The 19,500-nt window shown below is 48.0% G+C and overlaps 1 protein-coding gene across 2 annotated transcripts in view; it reads left to right on the plus strand.

Annotated features, from left to right (window-relative positions):
* The window catches only part of LOXHD1 (lipoxygenase homology PLAT domains 1), a 149,743-nt gene that overhangs the window by 65,077 nt on the left and 65,166 nt on the right, over positions 1–19,500 (plus strand). For both annotated transcript variants that reach the window (XM_045886333.2, XM_045886334.2), the window contains exons 13-18: positions 3,713–3,867; positions 5,514–5,674; positions 11,334–11,410; positions 12,292–12,488; positions 14,935–15,127; positions 19,198–19,358. In XM_045886333.2, coding sequence (XP_045742289.1) covers positions 3,713–3,867; positions 5,514–5,674; positions 11,334–11,410; positions 12,292–12,488; positions 14,935–15,127; positions 19,198–19,358 — 944 coding nt within the window. The remainder of the gene's footprint in view (positions 1–3,712; positions 3,868–5,513; positions 5,675–11,333; positions 11,411–12,291; positions 12,489–14,934; positions 15,128–19,197; positions 19,359–19,500) is intronic.

A 19,500-nucleotide genomic window follows, 5' to 3' on the forward strand; every position in this document is an offset into this window, starting at 1 on the left:
GTTTATTCTCTTCCCCCTCCTTTGTGCTATGCTGTCATACAAATTACATCTGTATACATTATAAAGCCACCAATGAAGTTTTATATTTTTTGCTTTATGCAGTTGTCTTTTATATAAAATGTGAGAAGAAAATAATTACAAACAAAAATTACACTATACTGTCTATATATTTACTATGTTATTACTTTTCCTGGTGCTCTTATTCCTTTGGGTGAATTCAAGTTGCTGTCTAATGTCTAATGTGAAGGATTCCCTTTAAATTTTCTTGTAGGGTGGAGTTCCTGAGTGGCTCAGTTGGTTAAGCATCTGCCTTCAGCTTAGGTCATGATCTCGGGGTCTTAGGATCAAGCCCTGCAGAGGGCCTCCTTCTCCCTCAGCCCCTCCCCCCACTCGATAATAATAAATAAATAAATATAATATGAGCCCCTCCCCCCACTCGATAATAAAAATAAATAAATAAATAAATAAACTTTTTCTTGTAGGGCAGGTCTATTAGTAATGAATTTTTTCAGTTTTTGTTTATCTGAGAATATCTTAATATCTCCTTAATTTTTAAAAATAGACTTTATTTTTTAGAGCAGTTTTAGGTTCATAGCAAAACTGGGAGGAAGGTATAGAGATTTATCATATACTCCCTTCCCCCACACATGCATACCCTCTCCATTATCATCATCCCCTACCAGAGTGATATATTTGTTATAATTAATGAACCTACACTGATACATCCTTAGCACCCTGAGTTCATGGTTTACTTGTGGAACACTCTTGGTATTGTACATTCTGTGGGTTTGGACAAATTTATAATGACATGTATCCATCATTATGGTATTATAAGAGTAATTTCACTGCCCTAAAAAATCCTCTGTACTCGGCTTATTTATCTCTCCCTTCCCCCACTGCCCAAACCCTGGCAACCATTGATCTTTTTACTGGCTCCATAGTTTTGCCTTTCCCCCCCTAACATTTTTCAACTTCATCAAGACCTATAATCCACTGATTTTATTATCACTTTCTTCTTATACTCAGGTTTCTCTATACCTGGCTCAGATTGCATGGGCCACCATTATAATCTACCTCTAAACATGCCCTTACCTTTTCTGTCCTTATATCTCTCTGTCATGCTTGCTTGGATAAACCCGATCCTGGGTAAAGCCAACAAATGACCTATTTAGTTATTGTGGACTTGGTGTAGGAAAACATGCAGCCTTGTAGACTGGTCTCATTTTAAATTCATGACTCAATTTGAACTCAAGGCTGTCCTACAACCTGTCACTGCCTTTGTGGCCACACCTCTGCCCTCCCTCCAGTCTCTGTAGTTGTAGTTTCTTGAATCCTAGAAAAGCTAGTCCTCTATTTATGCTCTGGTCATTCTTCTTTTTCCTCTCCAAAGAACTTCGCTAGTTCTTCTCTCCTGCATTATCATTTTCTTTTTCTCTACAGGATCATTCCCATTTAGTATAATAATCTAGTATCTCACATCTTAAACATTTTAAAATAAAACTTCTCTAAACTTACACCCAAGTCCAGCTATTATTTCTCTTTTGTATTCCTTTTCACAACAGACTAATTGAAGGAATTACACCCAGGCATCCAAGTACTATATCTACTTTCTCATCTCCTATTCTGTACTCAGACTCTTGCTATAGGGCTTCTTTCCCTCCCCCATAATTTCACTAAGGCTACACTTGTCCTTGATACCAGTGCTTTCCATGTAGCTAAACCAAGAGTCACTCTCTGTCCTCTGTGTCATTTGCTACAGACAATCATTCCTCCCTTCTCTTGGTTTCAGAGACATGTCCAGCAGTACTTTTTCCCCTTGCTTCACTGGCTGCTTCTCATCTGAGTTGCTACCTTCTCCTGGGCTTGATCTCTAATGTTTGTGTCCCTCTATAATCCTCTCTATGGAGGACCTCATCTGGTCCCAAAGCTTTCAACAGAATCCATGTGCCATTGATGACCAAAGTCATGTCAGTAGTCCTGACTCTCCAGACACATATTCAACTGCCATCTTGGCCTCTCTTTATGAACATCTAATAGCATGCATTTATAATGAACAAACAGAACCATTGATTTCTATCTCCAAACCCATCCTTCCCTCAGGCATCCCTACTTCTCACTGGAAATACTATCTACCTGGTTACCCAAGCCAAAACCTAGGAGTCTTCCATGATTCCTCTTTCCCTCAATTACTTATCCAATCCATTACCAAGTACTGTTGGTTCTACCTCAAAAACATATCTCTAATCTACTGGCTTCTCTCCATCTCCACTGCACCCCCAGTCCTAGGCACCCTCCTGTCTTTTCTAGACAACTGTAATTATTCTCCTAACTGGTCTCTCTGATTCACTCCTTCTTCCCCTACAGTCAGTTCTCTACATGGCAGCCAGAGTGCTCTTTAAAACATAAATCAGATCAGGTTACTTCTTGCCTAAAGCCTTCTGATGGCTTCCCATTGTATTAAAAAAAACAACCAACCAAAGGAAGTCACACTTCTTACCTTGGCCTGTCACACACACACCGCCCCCCCACCATGCTGGCCTTGGTCCACTTCTGGGCTTCATCTAATCCTCCTTCACCCAAGCCATACTGGCCTTCTCTCTGCTCCTGGAATATTCGCTGCTCATCCCTACACTGGGGCTTCGCACTTACTTGCACCCTCTTCTCTCAGAGTTTCCTGTGGCTGGCTCCTTATCATTGGCATTTTATCAGACGTCAGCTTCTTGCTGCAAGCTTTTCTGCATCTCTAAATCCTTTTTTACTCCCTCACCATACTCCCCGCCCCCACTTCCATCCCATTCTGGGGCACCCCTCTCCTATGTAATCTTTGTCACAGACATAACTCAGAAATTTTCCTGTTCATAATTTGTTATGATTTTACTGTCCATCTTTCCTCTCCACCCATCCACTCTCACCTCTGATGGAAGCTCCATGGAGGCACGAGTCTGTCTGTCTTGCTCACTGCTGAATCCCGGTCCTATAATGGTGCCTAGCACCTATTGGGCTTCAGTCAATAGATATAGGGCAAATGAATGAGTGAGTGAGTGAATGAATGAATGAATGAATTTCACTTTCTAGCTTATTTGAAGTGAGAAGGGAGGCTCTGATGTGCAGGGATGCACATCTGCCTCCTCCAAGGTACATTTTCAATAGGGAAAGAAGCTGCTGCCCCTCCCACAGTGGGAGGGGCATTTTGTGCCTTTCCATTCTGAAGCAAAGGGGGGCTCAGTTCTGGTTCACCAAAGAAAAGCTATCTTACTTGAGAACACAGGACATATGAATTAGAGAACAACCTGAGGCAAAAGAGTCTGCTGGGCTGGATGGAATCAAGGGTCAAAATGTTTGAGGCAGACCTGTGGTCCCCAAACACTACCAACCCCCTCGGAGTCTCCTGGGGGAGCATATAAACAAAGCAGTTTTAGGGATCCTACCTCTGGAAACTAAAATTAGAGAAGTCTCGGTGGGACACAGGAATCTGCATTCTTACAAGAATTTCCCAGGGGATTCTGATGCTTGACTAGGCCTGGGAACCTCTGGTTTGTCTGGGAAGACGGATCTGCAGGTGAGCTGACTTTTGACTGGGTGGGATGGGGTTTGCATAGCCAGGGAGGCCGCAAGGGCAGCCCAGGCGAGACCTGGGGGTGGGGCGGGGCGCTTAGAGGCAGAAGTGGCAGGGCCAGTGCTAGGAGCCTGTGTCCCTTTCTCTCCCTGCCAGTGGCCCGGTACCGGGTGACCGTGTGCACCGGAGAACTCGAAGGCGCAGGAACCGATGCCAATGTCTACCTCTGCCTTTATGGCGACGTGGGGGACACAGGCGAGCGGCTGCTGTACAATTGCAGGAATAACACCGACCTGTTTGAGAAGGGCAGTGTGAGTACAGCCATGCCCCGTCCCTACCCGCCCCCACCCTGGCCCAGTCCCCTTCCCCTGTCCTCCCTGCTCTGCTGAAGCTGATATGGGTGCCCCGGCCATCAGAGAGGCACACTCAGGGGAATGGCGAACTAACATGCATGACACCCTCTAGGCTCCTGGGACGATCCAGCTGGGACCTGCTGGGTCATGGTCCCCTCCCCACCCGTAAGCTTTGAGAAGGGGGCAGAACAGGAAGACATCTGGGGGTAGGAGCGGCACCTTTCTTCCTTCAGGGGTGGCCAGGCAGGGAGGGATGCTGGGCACCTTGCTTGTGGACTGGAGGACCCAGGCTAGTAGAAAGCTGGAAACTTGGCCTTCTCCGCTAGACATGACACTGGGGGCATTTTGTCCATTTCCTTTTTGAAGGAGAAACCAAGAAAGACACTAAATGTGGGACTGGAAGAGCTGGGTTCTGCCGCTAGCCTCATCACAGATGTGCTGGGTGCTCCCCTTCGTTTCCCCACCTGTCGAATGGGTTTCCTGGGGAGGCCATGTGGGGCAATGGGGAAAGTGTCAGGCAGATCTGGGGGCAAACCCAGTGTGGGGCCAGTCGCTCCATTCTCCCAGCCTCAGTTTCCCCACATCTAAAATGGGAAGAGATGCCCGCCTGTGGCCAGCTGATGTGAGGATTAAGGATGCAGATGTACCGCCTGGCCTACATCACAGAGTAGGTGCTCAGTAGAGTTGTTGTTGCAATCAAATGAGGCCCAAGGTGCTTACCAGGTGAAGCGGATTTGCAGACTGACCTACCACAAGCCTCGGCTCTCTCCCCACCTCTGCTGCCCCATCCTCGACGAGGGCAAGGCAAGCCTTGGAAATCGAGTGGAGGTCTCTCTCTGAGGCCACTCCAGGCTGGCCCAGTTCTTGGGGTCACAGACACAAGAAGGCTATGGTGGTAAAAATAATCTGAGTGCTGTGGGTGGACCGAGGTTCATTTGGGGAGGGACGGAGGGGGCAACTTCACATAGATTTATAGGTTTCCTCTCTCCCTCCCACCCACACTCACCCTTTCCTACTCTTCTACCTCTTCTGACTCCTTTGTCCATCAATCCCACCTTTATGCTCCTGTTCCTGGAGGCTCCCAGGTGTGCTCATGTAGGCTTAGCAACTCTCCAGCCCCTACTGCACTTCTGCTGCCCCATTGGCAGGCAAAACTGTGCAATTAGCGAGACCACTGGTTCCCCCCCCCCCAAGTCAGTCCTAGCCATGCCTCGAAAGGGGGCTGGTATCCTTCGGTAGCAGGAGCCTGAGTTGTTTAGCCAAGGAATTAATTCATGATATATGATTAGTGACTGGTAACAGCTTATCATGTTCCTCCGCCTGGGAGATCTGCCTTTTAGAAGGAGAACATAGGGAATGGCCATTGTTTAACCAGAAAATAAAGTCCTCCCTTGTTGGGAACTTGACATGGAATGACTTCGCAGTGGGAGTAGTTGGAGGAGGTGTTAGACCTGTTCTTTCTAGGTATCCCCCAACCCACCTGTGAAAGATCAGTAGCCCAACCCATCAGCCCCGGCTTTTCTGATTTCTGGGCCTGTGTCTCCCCTTGGTGTTTCCCCAAGGGAGCCACCGTCCAACTGGCCTTGTGGTCTTCCTCTCTGAAGGCCGATGAGTTCACCATTGAGTCGGTCACCATGCGGAAGGTGAGGCGGGTGAGGATCAGGCATGACGGCAAAGGCGGGGGAAGCGGCTGGTTCCTGGAGCGGGTGCTGGTGAGAGAAGAGGGACAGCCCGAGAGCGACAATGTGGAATTCCCGTGTCTCAGGTGCGTGGTCCTGCTGCTCTCTGTGTTCTCCAGCTTTGGTCCCGGGCCCTGGCTTTGGGGAGACTCAGCCCTGCCTGCTACCACGGACCAGGGAGCACAGTCGTAGGTTAAGGATGGAGCCAGGGCAGGAAGAGGTGGCCCCTGCTGCTGGTGCTTAGACTCATGTCCCCACCGCACCTGTAGGTGATGAGCCACTGGTGTCTGGTGTCCCAGGGCACCGTGGGGTGTCTATTTAAGTACCAGAATGTCGTTACTTTTTAAAGATACAGTATGACACGGCGCCTGGGTGGCTCAGTTGGTTAAGCAACTGCCTTCAGCTCAGGTCATGATCCTGGAGTCCCGGGATCGAGTCCCACATCGGGCTCCCTGCTCAGCAGGGGGTCTGCTTCTCCCTCTAACCCTCTTCCCTCTCATGCTCTCTGTCTCTCATTCTCACTCTCTCAAATAAATAAATAAAATCTTAAAAAAAAAAGATACAGTATGACAATTTCAGAATTTAACGGAGTTCCCTCATATTGTTAGGTACCCACTGAATTCAACTTGAGTCAAAGGTGTTGTTGTGTTTTTTTTTCCAATTTGAATGGGCCTTCAACCACATCTGTCCCTGTGAATGTTTTCTCAAGATACCTTACTTTGTTTTCATTTCCTTTCCCCAGCTTGCTAGTGAGGTAAAGTTTTGTTTCTCTTTCTTCTTAAACATTTGGGTTTCTTTCATAACCAGTTTGGGGTACCATTGACTTCTAGAAGTTACTGACAGAGATTTTTAGAACAAGGAGCAATATCAATTTTTTTTGCACCATCAAGCTGGCCATTCACATTCACCTGTGGCAACGTCTGGGAAGTGCACGCAGTCTGCTTAGGACTCAGCCTGCACCCATCAACAAGGTGCTGCATGTCCAAGCTCCCTTCATTAGGGCTGGCCCAGGCTTCCTGAGAGTGGGTCTGCTAAGGACAGTCTTCCTTGGAGTGGGTGGGGGCAAGCTGCCCAACAGCCCCACAGTGAGTATGTTCCTTTTTCTCTAACCATGCACACAAATGCACTCGTGTGCACCCAGTTCATTCAGATGTATTTGCTACAGCCGAATTGCTTACCACCCCCACAAGCCCAGGAGGAGTAGTTTCCCAGCCATGGAAGGCCACTGGGACAATAATTATGAAACATTTTTGTCCATGACAAAGGTCTCTACAGTCTTCAAAGTCTAGCCACTATTAGTATTATAAGGGATTATATCAAAAAGGTAAGTAATGACTCAGGTAGCTCTAAGTAAGTGGCACTAATGGACAGAAAGAGGCTCAGAGTAAAGGCTGAGAAGGCTGAGAAAGGCTTCTAGAAACAGGTAGAACTAGATCTGGGCCAGGAATGATCAGAGGGGGGGTCGGTGGTAAAAAGGGAGGGTGGGTCATCCAGGTTGGAGAAGTGGCATGAGGCACAGGACTGAGGAGGAGGCTCATGCTGAGGCTGGTTGGGGGCTGCCTGGCACGTGAGGATGAGAGATGAGGTGGGAGAGTTCTGGTCTCTCTCCAGGTCCATCACTGATTCATTTCCCCCTCACTGGGCCAGGAGGCTGCTCAGCTGGGATGCCAGGTGGAGCAGCTTTATCCCCATCCACTCGAAAGAGATTTATTAAGCACTTACTACGCACTTGCTCCCCGACCTCATGAAGTGTATAGCCTAGAGGGGAACTAAACAATAAGCAAGTAAATAAGCAAAGAAAGCCATACTTATGAACTCTGAGGTACAGGATGAAGGAAACACACAATGGCGCAGAGGCAGTGGGAGCAGCCACACTGAGGTGGGCTGGTTAGAGATGGAGGAGGTGGGTAAGTTCTGTCTGCAGAGGGGGCAGTTGGGCTGACTTCCTGAGGGATAAAAAGGAAAGTGCTGGGGAAAGAGCTTGAGGGTTCTAGAACTTAATTGAGACCAAAGCAGTGGACAAAAGAGAAGGTCACCAGGTGAGGTCAGCGGTGGACAGAGGCTAGTGTCAGGCAGGGACAAGCAGCCACTATGTGGCTTTGGGCAAGGAACGTCCATCTGAGGAAGTTCCCTCTGGCTTCTGGGTGGAGGGCAGGCTATGGGGGATCCAGAGGAGAAACGGAGCCTGGTGGGAGGCTTTGCAGGGCCCGTGATGGCACGTATTAGTTTGCTAGGCTGCTGTAAGAACACACTACAGACGGAGTGTCTTAAACAACAGAATTACTGTCTCATAGTTCTGGAGGCCAGAAGTCCAAGTACAAGGCGTCAGCAGGGCCGTTTTCCCTCTGAATGAGATCTGCCCCGTGCCTCTCGGCTTCTGGTGGTCACAGGCATTCTTGGCGTGTAGATGGTCATCTTCTCCCTGGGTCTTCACATCATCTTCCCTCTGTACATGTCTGTCTCCGTGTTCACATTTCCCTTTTTTATGAGGACACCAGTCATTTGGGATTAAGGCCAACCCTAAGGACCTCATTTTAACTTGATTACCTCTATAAGGACACTATTTCCAAATAAGGTCACATTCTGAGGTACTGGGGCTTAAGACTTTAATACATCATTTGTAGGGGACACATTTAAGTCTGTAACATGGCAGCTTGCCCTAGGTAGTGGCAGTGGAGGTAGGGGGAAGGGGCTACACCAGAGACAGGTCCTGGAGGTAGAGCTCATGGGATATGCCCATGAGAGAGAGGGCAATTGGAGACCCAGGTCTCTGCCTTTGGTAGGTGGGCAGAAGTCGTGCTCCCTTTGCTGAAACCAGGAGCCTGGGGAGGGAAGGCTTGAGGGTGGGGCTGGGCTGGACTCTGGAGGTTTAGCTGGGCATATTAGGTTTGAGGGGCTTGTGAGTCGAGTAGGCAGAGTTGGGCCTTGAGAAATAGCTCCAGGATATGAGAGCATAGCGATGGAATTTAAAGTCAGGGAAATGGATAGGATCCTTCAGGGAGAGTGTGGATGAAGAATTGTGAGGACCGAGCCCTGAGATGGGTCAGTAGGAGGACAGGGAACCTGGAAAGGGGATGAGGAAAAAGTCGGTATGTCCACACCACCTGCATTGCTACATGCATGGTGCAGGGGGAGTATGGGACCAGGAGTCTAGCCACCTGCCTGCTGTGTGGCTTTGGGCAAATTTCTTAACTTCTCTGGTCTTCTGCGCCTTCCTGACCAGCATGTGTCCTGCAGTGATGGCGAGGGTGATACGGGGTTGCACTTTGAAAGGAGCCGAGTCTGCCAATGACAGAGGTGATGCTGATTGCAGGGCAGAAGGCGAGCCAAGGCCCCCAAACACCCTGGAGTCCTCCCTGCCCCCAGACACTTAAAGCATTTGTGCCTTTTTAAGAAAATGAATTCCTGTACCTTGCTGAGGCGTGTGGGGATGGCATTTACCGACTCGGGACCTGGGAGGCCTTGAAAGCACCTGGAGGTAGAGCCAGCTCTCCCACGCTGCTGCTTTTTCACCTGAGCTGTGTGTTAACTGCTGGGGGGAGGACACGCGGGCATCTTGATCAAATTTTCTGCCAGGGTCAGGTGGTGTAAGCGTTTTAGCTTTGGCAGCTGCGTGTTGTGTGCACACGTGTGTGCATACTTGCACATCTCTTGTGAGCTCAGGGAAAGAGCAATAAAATCACCAGCAGAGGGGCTCACCCATTTAGCAGCATCTCACGCTGAACCCAGGCCCAAATGTATGAAGCTGAAAGAAAACGACTATATCTGGAAATATCTATTAATACCCGTCAGTTGGAAGCTAAAATGACAAGCCACGGTGTCCCTTTACTGCTGGGGCAGGCCTGGGGATGGGTGAGTGATGGAGAGTGGCGGGAGGGCACCTGGGTTTCCTGATGGCCACGGGCCCGCTGGCTTCCACCCTTCCCATCCCTGTGAGTGACAGCCCAGCCATGCCACACCCTTCTCTGCAGTCTCTGTCTGTGGATGCCAGGTGACCTCCACGAGACAGAGGGGGAGGCTCCTAATGGGTTGGTTGGAGGGACTTGAGGCAGTAGTCCCTGCTCTCAACTATCTCTCCTCTCCCCTTCTTTGTCAGTGCCAAGAATTCTGCAATTGCATCTTCATGTCTTGGAATCCCAGGTGATTTTGGTGTTGAGACTCACAGCACTAAAGCCCATGACCAGTGTAATCACTTAGCTGCCGACTAACATTTTGTGCAAGCTAACCGCCAGCAGGCAGCAATGTCCTATGGGAATAGAAGATCACATGCTTGGGGAGGGAGGGCAAGAGAGAAGGGATGCGGACCCTACCCTCGGGTGGGGTATATTGGCAGAGGGACTGTGGTTTAAGGAGGCCTGAGCTCCATGTCAGGGGCTGGAGAGAAGGCGATGCCTTGATTTCCTTTGATGGGTTCTGTGGCCAGGAGGCACCTCCCTGCCAGGAGTATAATAGGGCTGGGTTGCCAAGCCGAGCTCCAACGCAAGGCAAATGGGGAGACACTGGTCCAGAGGTGAGCACCTTGGCTTCCCCACGGTGCTGGGGAACGTTGAGGGTGTCTCTTCTACTGCTGTGACCTGTATCACAGACCCTCGGGAGTGCTGGGGACTGGGCATCTCTGCTTGCACGGCCGTCTGATGTCTCTGGCTGCATCCCCATGCTCAGTGGGGATGGTGTTTTCGGGTGAACCAGTCCGATGTGTTGCCCCCAGGTGGATGGCCAGCAGAGAGCTGGGGCCATGGCCCACTCTGAGGAATAGATGAGTCACGGCCATCAAACCCAGCCCTATGGGGTCCAGACCCAGCTTCTCCTTGTTGGCAAATCTCATTCCTCCTTGAGGACTCAGTAAGCCCCTTCCCCACGAACTGTTCTCATTTCTCTAAATTCCTGTTGCACTTACTTTGGGCCAACAGTCATCCTTGTCCTGGCCTTCAGTGCCTTGGCTAGTCTATCCTATCTTCTTTTTCTTTTGATTAAGAGAGAGAGTGCATGCATGAGTGGGGGGAGGGGCAAAGGGGGAGGGAGAGAGAATTTCAAACAGACTCCATGCTGAGCGTGGAGCTCATTGTGAGGTTCCATCTCCCAACCCTGAGATCATGACCTGAGCAGAAATCAAGAGTTGGTTGCTTAATGGACTGAGCCACCCAGGCGCTCCTAGTCTATCCCATCTTCTTAACTAGACTGTAGGTTCTCTAGGGGCTGAGCAGTGTATTACTGATGACAGTGTATCTTTTCTGCCTTCTCCCCTTCCCCAGAGCCCTCAGCACAGTGCCGTGCACACAGTAGGCTCTCTGAAAAAGAGGTGGTTATTTTTGCTGATAACAGTGACTCCAGTGTTCTTGGCTTTCAAGATGAACTCTTTACTGTGATTGCCAAGGGTCCTATATCCTGTGATCCTTCTCATTTCCCTGCATGCTAGCTACTCTTTCCCTCACTGCCTTCCATCCCCAGTGGCCTTCATTCAACTCCTGGAGGCTCTGCCCGTCCCAGCATATGCTATTCCCTCAGGAAGGCACCTCCCTCTTCTCCCAGCCAACTCCTTGTCATCCTTCCAACCTCAGCCCATATCACCTCCTCAGGGCAGTCCTCCCTCCCCAGTCTGGGTGGTGACCCTTTGTTCTCAGCTCCTGTAGAGTCTTTTCTTTTGCTGAACGCAGAGTTCTGACCTCCCTGGTGACTCTGCAGGCGCAGCATGATGGGTGGCCGTCGGCCACTCAAAGAGCTAACAGCCCCTTGTCTGCCTACCAGGTGGCTGGACAAGGATAAGGATGACGGTCAGTTGGTCCGAGAGTTGCTGCCCAGTGACAGCAATGCAGCACTGAAGAGTGAGTCGTCCTGATGACCGGGTGGTGGGTGTGTCCCTGGTGAGAGAGGTGCCCTCCCCTTGCTGCACAGAAGCCAGCTCTTGGAACAAGCATGAGCTCTTTACTTCACTCCCCCCGGGGCAGCAATGGGGAGAGTGGAGAGGAAGAGGCTCTGAGGGAGGATCTGGAATCTTCTTCGCTATCTGGGCTGTGTACACAGTCTCACTGTGGCATCGGATGTCAATACGAGCAACAAAGGCAGTAACACTAGCCAAACAGACGTTTTTATCCTCCCTTAGGCACAGACGGCGCAGATCTTTCTGGGTGTTAAAATGGAGCACCATCGGCATGGTGCCCTGTTTCATGATGGGGCTTTAGGTCCACATTAGAATTTCACTCCTGGCTGGCTCCTCCCAAACTGTTGACATCTTGAGCCAAACATGTATCCTTCTAAGGCTCTGATCCCTCACTTGTAGAGCCGGGATCAGAATACTTAGCAACAACACTGCGTATAAAACGCTCTAAACACTGTCTGCCAAGCTTGATGCACCTTTGCCTCCGTTTCCTCATCCATCAGATGAGAAACTGGACAAGGTGGTTGCTTTAGGTCCTTCACGTCTCTTGCACTCAAGTGTTCTTTGAATACTTTCCTGTTCTCGGCGTGCTCACACCTTGTGGGCAGGCCAAGCAGGGATTAGCATCCCAGTGTTGTCAATGAGAGGACCCGACAGAGATGAAGGGAGCCCTGCCCCATCACAGGGCTACTTAGAGAGAGCAAGGGCTCAGCCGCTGACCCCCAGCCCAGTGTCCCACCCTGGCTGCAGACCACCCTCCTGCTCCAGCCCTTGCCACACGCCCTGTGCTAACCCCTCCCTCCCTCTCTCCCACCTTGGACTGCCTAGACTTCCGCTACCACATCAGCTTGAAGACAGGTGATGTCTCTGGGGCCAGCACAGACTCCAGGGTCTACATCAAGCTCTACGGGGATAAATCTGACACCATCAAGCAAGTTCTTCTGGTCTCCAACAACAATCTGCAAGACTATTTTGAACGTGCCCGGGTGGATGAGTTCACCCTCGAGACCCTGAACATTGGTACTGTAAGTCTCCTTCCCAAGACCACAAAACACAGTCTCACTCACCCCACATATATCCATATGTAGGTGCACACACCCACTCACATGCACACACACACATCACACACACACCCACATGCACACACATCACACACATACATGCACTCACATGCACACAGGTGAACCCATTTTGAAGGGAAAAAATGCCCACTTGGGGATAGGTGAGGTACGTTGTTTTCCAGCTATGACCCAGAGCAGCAGAAGATATGTCAACAGTGGGGTAAGTTTCCACAGTCCCTTTAGGGATGGCATGTCTATTTTTGGTGTCTGTAGTCCCAACATTTCCTTTACCTACATAGCCAAGACCAATGTAGTTGGGTCCCAGACACTGAAGAAGGGGACACTGGCATGCAGGGAAGAAAAGAGGGGCTGAAAATACTTCCCATTTCCAAACTCGAGTGTGCATCTGAGGTCTTCTCAGGAGACTTGTTTCAGTATGCACCCCAAGCAACACTGGAGAGATTCTGCTTTTGAAGATGGCACCTGACGGTCTCCCTCTGTCAAGGCCCCAGGTGGCCCTGCTGCTAGCAGTCTGAGCTCTTCATCTAGAAAAACACGATCTAACCCCCTGGACCATAGTATTGGAAATTTTTCTAGAAATTTCTGAGCTGGGTTCCTATTACCACCTGCCCTTCTCAAGGTGTGGCTAGTGGGAACCGGGACGCTGATAAGCTCCCCGTCTGCAACCTTACTTTCCTACAATCCCTTTCCCCTCTCTCTGAACCTCACCCTATTTCAGGTACTCCATGAAAATGCTCTTGGGGAAAGATCTCATGTCAGTCCTTTTTATCCCTTGATGGTAATGAGCTTAAATCAAGGTTTTCCTTCATTAAAATATATTTACATTTTCAGCTGAATTAATAACGGTAGAGTGAAATGCTGATCCCTTTACTGAGGATTTCTGGCAACAACCAGCAGATAGATGAGACATCTAAGGGGAGGGGAATGGTGTTTGAGGCCCTTCCTTGTATTTATGAAACCCCCCAGCAAGCAGTGCGGCTAAGAGGTTGGGAGGGTCAGTCTGGCAGCTGATTGCCTGAGGCCCCTCCACTTTTCCACTTACCTGCCAAGCCTGTCAGTGACTTCACCTTTGTTTGCCTCACTCATTCATAACAACAGGGGATGCTAATGGAATTGTTGGTAGCATTAACTATGTTCTAACACCCCCCTGCCCACAGTAAGTGCGCAGTCAACGCTAGCCGCTATTGACTGAACTATTGCTCCAGGGAGGTGCAGGTGTTCTGGAATTGAAAGAACTTAAGGAGTTCTGTCCTTAAGGAGCTTCCCGTTGGGTCAGGTAGAAGACACTTGTCCCTGCCAGCTGGTCCCGTCACTGTCCCAGCACCACAGTGAAGCCCTCCTGTGACCCTTGGCACCCACCCGAAAGGCTATTGGGCTTTGTAAACAAAGCGGGTTTCCTTCCTCCATTTCCAGGGGACCCAGGCTACAGGCACTCAGTTATGATGGTTGTTTTCGTTATCAGCTCAAAGAGGCACTTTGTACTCGTAAGAGCAAAAACAGGGCTTGGAGGGATAATTCTCTAGAACTAGCCTTCTGACCCCAGACTCCTGGCTAGCATTTCCTCTCCAAACCATCACAGAGAGAATCTGGGGGAGGCTTGGCAGGGATCACAAAGGCTATTTGAAAATTCCACCTAATGTTAAAATTGCCCTGCAAACAGCATTTCAAAAAAGCACTAAAGCGGTTTGAACATTGAAGAACCAACTACTCATAAGGATGGTAACACGATGATCTACGCAGTCATCTATGTTAAATGTAAAGATGTTAAAATGTAAAATAGCAAAGCAAGTGGACTGTTGAGTGTTACTGGAAAGAGAAGGATGTTCCTTAGGGCCAAGAATGAGAGGAGGGGTTGAGCATAGAACCACAGAGAGGCTGTCCTGAGAGGTTGTCCACCTATCCTGTCACCTCTAGACGGGTATGTCAAAGAAGAAATGCAGAAAATACGTGCAATAGTGTATTGTTTAAAACCAAACAAAGCCAAATCAATAACATGGCTAATCGGAAGCAAATGGTTAATGTTTTGAACGTTTGCTTTCTTGTATGGCCACTACCCAAGTACATGCTGGAGCTTTCAAAGTTCATGCCACACCCACTGTCCCCGCTTGCTTCTCTCAACTTCCCTGAGAGGTGAGCTGCCCTTAAGAGGAGGGAACAGAGGCTCCAGGCAGGAAAAGTGGTCCCCTAGTCCCCCAGCTGGCTGATGGTAGACAAGACTGAGACCCAGCCTCCTCCTGCTGAGCCCCTCTCTTCTGCGGAACTGAAGATCTGGGTTGAGGACAGCAATTTGTACCAGTGTTGGGGGGGGGGGCAGGGTGGGTAGGGATGGAGGCATAGAGGTTTCTACGCACCAGCTCTTTGCTCACTCGCACCCTGGGTTTCTTTCCAGATCAGTCGGCTGGTGATCGGACATGACAGCACGGGCATGCACGCCAGCTGGTTCCTCGGCAGCGTCCAGATCCGCGTGCCCCGCCAAGGCAAGCAGTACACCTTCCCCGCCAACCGCTGGCTGGACAAGAACCAGGCCGATGGGCGCCTGGAGGTGGAGCTCTATCCCAGTGAGGTCGTGGAGATCCAGAAATGTATGGAAGCAGCAGTGACCATCAGCGTTGTTTCCCTATGGGATGGGGCAGTGGGGAAGGAGGAGGGACTATGGGGTGACTTGGATCTTGTTTCTAAGGGGGAGGCTGAGGGGAGATAATGGGGCTTCTGATTGCCTGTGGTATCACGGTTCTTGGAGGGGCGAAAGGGCTCATTATACAGATGGGGAAACTGAGGACTCCATGGATGAAACATTTTTTTCTGGAATAAAGGCAGTAAATGACTCTATTAAGAAATGTACATTCTCAGCCCTGTGTACAAGAGTTTGAGACACAGTATGTGTCTTCCCCTGGGAAGACTGGCTGAGGAGATAAAGCTGTTTATTCATACATTTATTTAATAAGTATATATATTGACTGTTTCTCTGAGCCAGCACTGCCCTAGGCACAAAGTAGACCAAATCCTTGCCTTTGTGGAATTTACATTCCACCAGGGGAGGCAAACAATAAATATATAATACATTGCCAAGTAAGAGCGATGAAGAAAATGAAGCAGGATAGGGTGACAGTCCTGACATGGGGGTGGAGGACATTTGGGGACAGGGTGGCAACATCTCTGAATGAAGGTGAAGTTCAAGGTGATCTGGCCACCCTTCGTACATGATGTGAGAGCCGTAGTTATGGTAGGGGTCAGAGAAACAAGAGGTTATCTAGAGGGTCAGGAAGACACGGCACCAAAAACTGATGCAGAGAACATCACCTCCCTCACCTCTGCATTTCTACATCTACCCTGAACGCTCTTGCCCAAGGCTCACTTCCACCAGAAGCTTCCCTGAGAAAGAACCCCAATATGCACTCACCTCTTCCTTGCCCATAACCCCTTAGGTCTTTTCACGTGTGCATTTTCTCTCCCCAACTATCCTGTAGGTTCCTTGGGGGCTGTGTCACATACACATACATGCCTTGTAATGGTACCTGCCAGTGTGAAAAATCAATTCTTTTCCTCCTTTTAGAAATTAAAACTTGATTTCTATCACAATAATACAGGTACTAGTTAACAAGATACAGATTTTTAAAAAGCAGTAGTTCCCTTCGCCTTACCATCCCCCTTCTTCAGAGGTAACAATTTTTAAATTACTTCCACTTTTCCTCTGAAATTTATCTCTATATTTTTATTAATTTGTTTACCAATTTCTTTAATATTTTATTCGTAGACATTAACTCTTGACTTCCTACAATGGAAGAGAAGAGCTTAGCTCTTTTAACGTAGGTGTATTTGTGTGTGTGTGTGTGTGTACATACACACTTCCCCTCCTTCCAGCCTTCAATAAAATTAAATCAGTATTCAATTTTTACATTACTATAACTATGTAAATATTATTCACTGCTGAGATCCCTATTGTATGATGATTGCATTTCAGTTATTGTACAACTTTTTGTGTTTTTCTGAAGTTAATAATAGCCTCATTTTTCATTTGTATAGTTTTCTATATACCCATCTGTATTTCTATATACCTACCTATCTGTATTGGTGTGCTAGGGCTGCCATAACAAAATACCACAACTAGTGGCTTAAACAATAGAAATTTATTTTCCCACAGAAGTCCATGATCAGAGTGTCAGGAGGTTATGTTTCTTCTGAGGACTTTCTCTTTGCCTTGCAGATAGCTGCCTTCTTGCTGCATGTTCGTATGTCTTTCTTTTGGGCATTTGCATGTGTGTGTCCTAATCTCTTCCTCTTATAAAGACAGCAGTCATATTGGATTACGGCCTCACCCTAATGGCCTCCATTTAACTTAATCTTCTCTTTAAAGGCCCTATCTCCAAATAAGTCACATTCTGAAATACTAGGGGTTAGGCTTCAACAATGAATTTGGAGGGAAAGAGATAGTTCTCCCATAACATCATTTTATCTCCATCCCTCCAACAGAACTAAAATTCTTTTCCTAAGTCCAAACTCAACAGCAATTCTGTTTCCTCTCTACCTCCTTCTACTCACTCCCCGTCCCAAGACATTCCTTTAGGAACCTCTAAAGGTTTTAGGCTGCCATGAAACTGTCCTTTGAGACTTCCTTTTGGCCATCTTTTTGGAAATTCCTTTCTTTTTTCTCCTGGTTGGATCTCCTGTTTCCTGGACTTCATGTCTTCCTCTTCTTTGGTTTCGTCCTTCTTTTCATTTCTACTGAATAGCTTCCTGAGAAAAGGTGTATGGAAGAGAAATGTCTGCAAATGTCTCACAATTGATCAGGAATTTGGCTCATTACAGAATTCTGATTTAGAACTCATTTTCCCTTAAAGTTTATAAGGAATTATTTTACCATCTTCTGGCTCTCAGTGTTGCAGCTGGGAAGTCTGATGCCATTCTGTTATCCAACCCTTTGGGATTTTTTTCTCTCTAAAAGTTTATAGAATTCTAGTTTCATTTCTGGCATTCTGAAATTCCATGATGTCCTCACTGGCTTTTGTGATTTTAATTTCATCTCTTGTTCTGGGAACTCATGGGCTCCTTCTAGAAGCATTTTTTAATTCTGGGACTTCTTTGGCTATTATTTCTTGGGCAATTTCCAACTCTATATTCTCTGTATTCTTTAGAACTGAACTCTTGGTAAGATGTTGGAATTCTTCTGATTTTCTTACCTTTCTATCATCTGTCACTTTGTTCTTGGGAAATTTCCTCTTTTGTTCTTATGTACTGTCCTTGACTTTATCCTTACTATGGAATATTTTATTTCAGCTACCCCATGTTAATTTCTAATAGTTGGTTCTTGCTCTCTGAATGCTAATTTTTATCTGTCCAAGTTTTGTGTAATCCTGGCTGCTATTGCTCTAGGATCTGAGAGAGGGAATGAGGTTGCGTGTTCTCTCCATTCGGAATGTCAGCTTTTATTGAATCCCCTCGTTGTCCATACATTCACCCACCCTCATTCCCAGCTGATCCTGATATCTCTAGTTTAACTTCTTTAGGCTCTCAGCCAGTCCTCTTGCTTTCTGCCCCAAATCTCTCACATTGCTATGGTAATGGAAGGTCCTCCATCTTGTCTTGAAAATAAGTCTTATCTTGGGGAAAAAAATCATAATACTGTGTTATGGTATTGCTGAGAGTGCAAGTCTTATAGCAGTCACTGAAAAACTATGATCCCATAGTTCTGGTAGACGTTTTGCTCTTCACTGGGAAATGCCCTCTAGTGGTGCACACCTGTAACACATCTCCACTCTAACGGCTTGATAAAGCATTACTTCAAAATACAGACAACTCTTTCTGTGTAGATGTATCTGTTGATATCATCTGAAAGATGCATATATCTAAATGAAAATTATTATTTCAGGGGTGCCTGACTGGCTCAGTTGGTAGAGCATGTGACTCTTGATCTTGGGGCCATGAGTTCAAGCCCCATGTTGGGTGTAGAGCTTACTTAAAATATATATATATGCGCACTTGGGTGGCACAGTCAGTTGAGTGTCCAACTCTTGATTTCAGCTCAGGTCTGATCTCAGGGTCATGAGATTGAGCCCCGCATTGGGCTCCACACTCAGCGGAGTCTGCTTGGGTTTCTCTCTCCCTCTTCCTCTGTCCCTCCCTGCTCTGCGTACACATGCGTGCTCTCTCTCTCTCAAATAAATAAATAAAATCTTTAAGAATATATATATATTAAAACAGAAAATTGTAATTTCAATCCCTTGTCCTTTATTGAAAATAAGGACAAGACACAAACACACAGACTTTGCTTCTTTCTGTTCTGTGGTGTCTGCCCAGGGGTAGGCATACAGTAGAGAATTAGCATTCTCTAATTAGAGAGATTAGAGAATTAGCTGGTATATTGACTATTCCTCATTCTTGGCTCCAGGAATCTGGTGCAGTGGATGACTGGGCTTTGGAGTCTGACTGGTTGAGCTTGCCATTTCTACCACCTACTCAGTTCCTCTAAGCCTCAATTCGTCAGCCTGCAAAATGGCAGCGATAGTCCTCATCATGTTGCCGATGAGAGGATTAGAGAAGATAATGCCTGTGAAGCACCAGACATGGTACAGGGTCAGGAATGTCTGTTTTGTCACCATCCCTGCTGTTGTTCATATTGCTGAATGTCCTGTTTTCCCCCCATGTGCCCACCCAGTAGTCCATTATGAGGTTGAGATTTGGACGGGGGACATGGGCGGCGCAGGCACCACGGCCCGAGTCTACATGCAGATCTATGGTGAGGACGGCAAGACAGAGGTGCTCTTCCTCTCCAGCCGCTCGAAAGTTTTCAATCGTGCATCCAAGGACACATTCCAGGTATGTGGGGATAAGGCAGTGGGGGTGCCCACAGAGCGCCAGTGGGTTCCCCCAAATGAAGGGATTGGACTAGATCAGTGGTTCTCATCCCTGGCTTCTTCTTAGAATCACCTGGGGAGCTTTAAGAGAAAAAAAAGGACTG

Source organism: Mirounga angustirostris, unplaced genomic scaffold (genome assembly GCF_029215605.1).
Source record: "Mirounga angustirostris isolate CCGP_5_RB_7025 unplaced genomic scaffold, mMirAng1.0.hap1 SCAF_14, whole genome shotgun sequence".
Classification (NCBI taxonomy): domain Eukaryota; kingdom Metazoa; phylum Chordata; class Mammalia; order Carnivora; family Phocidae; genus Mirounga; species Mirounga angustirostris.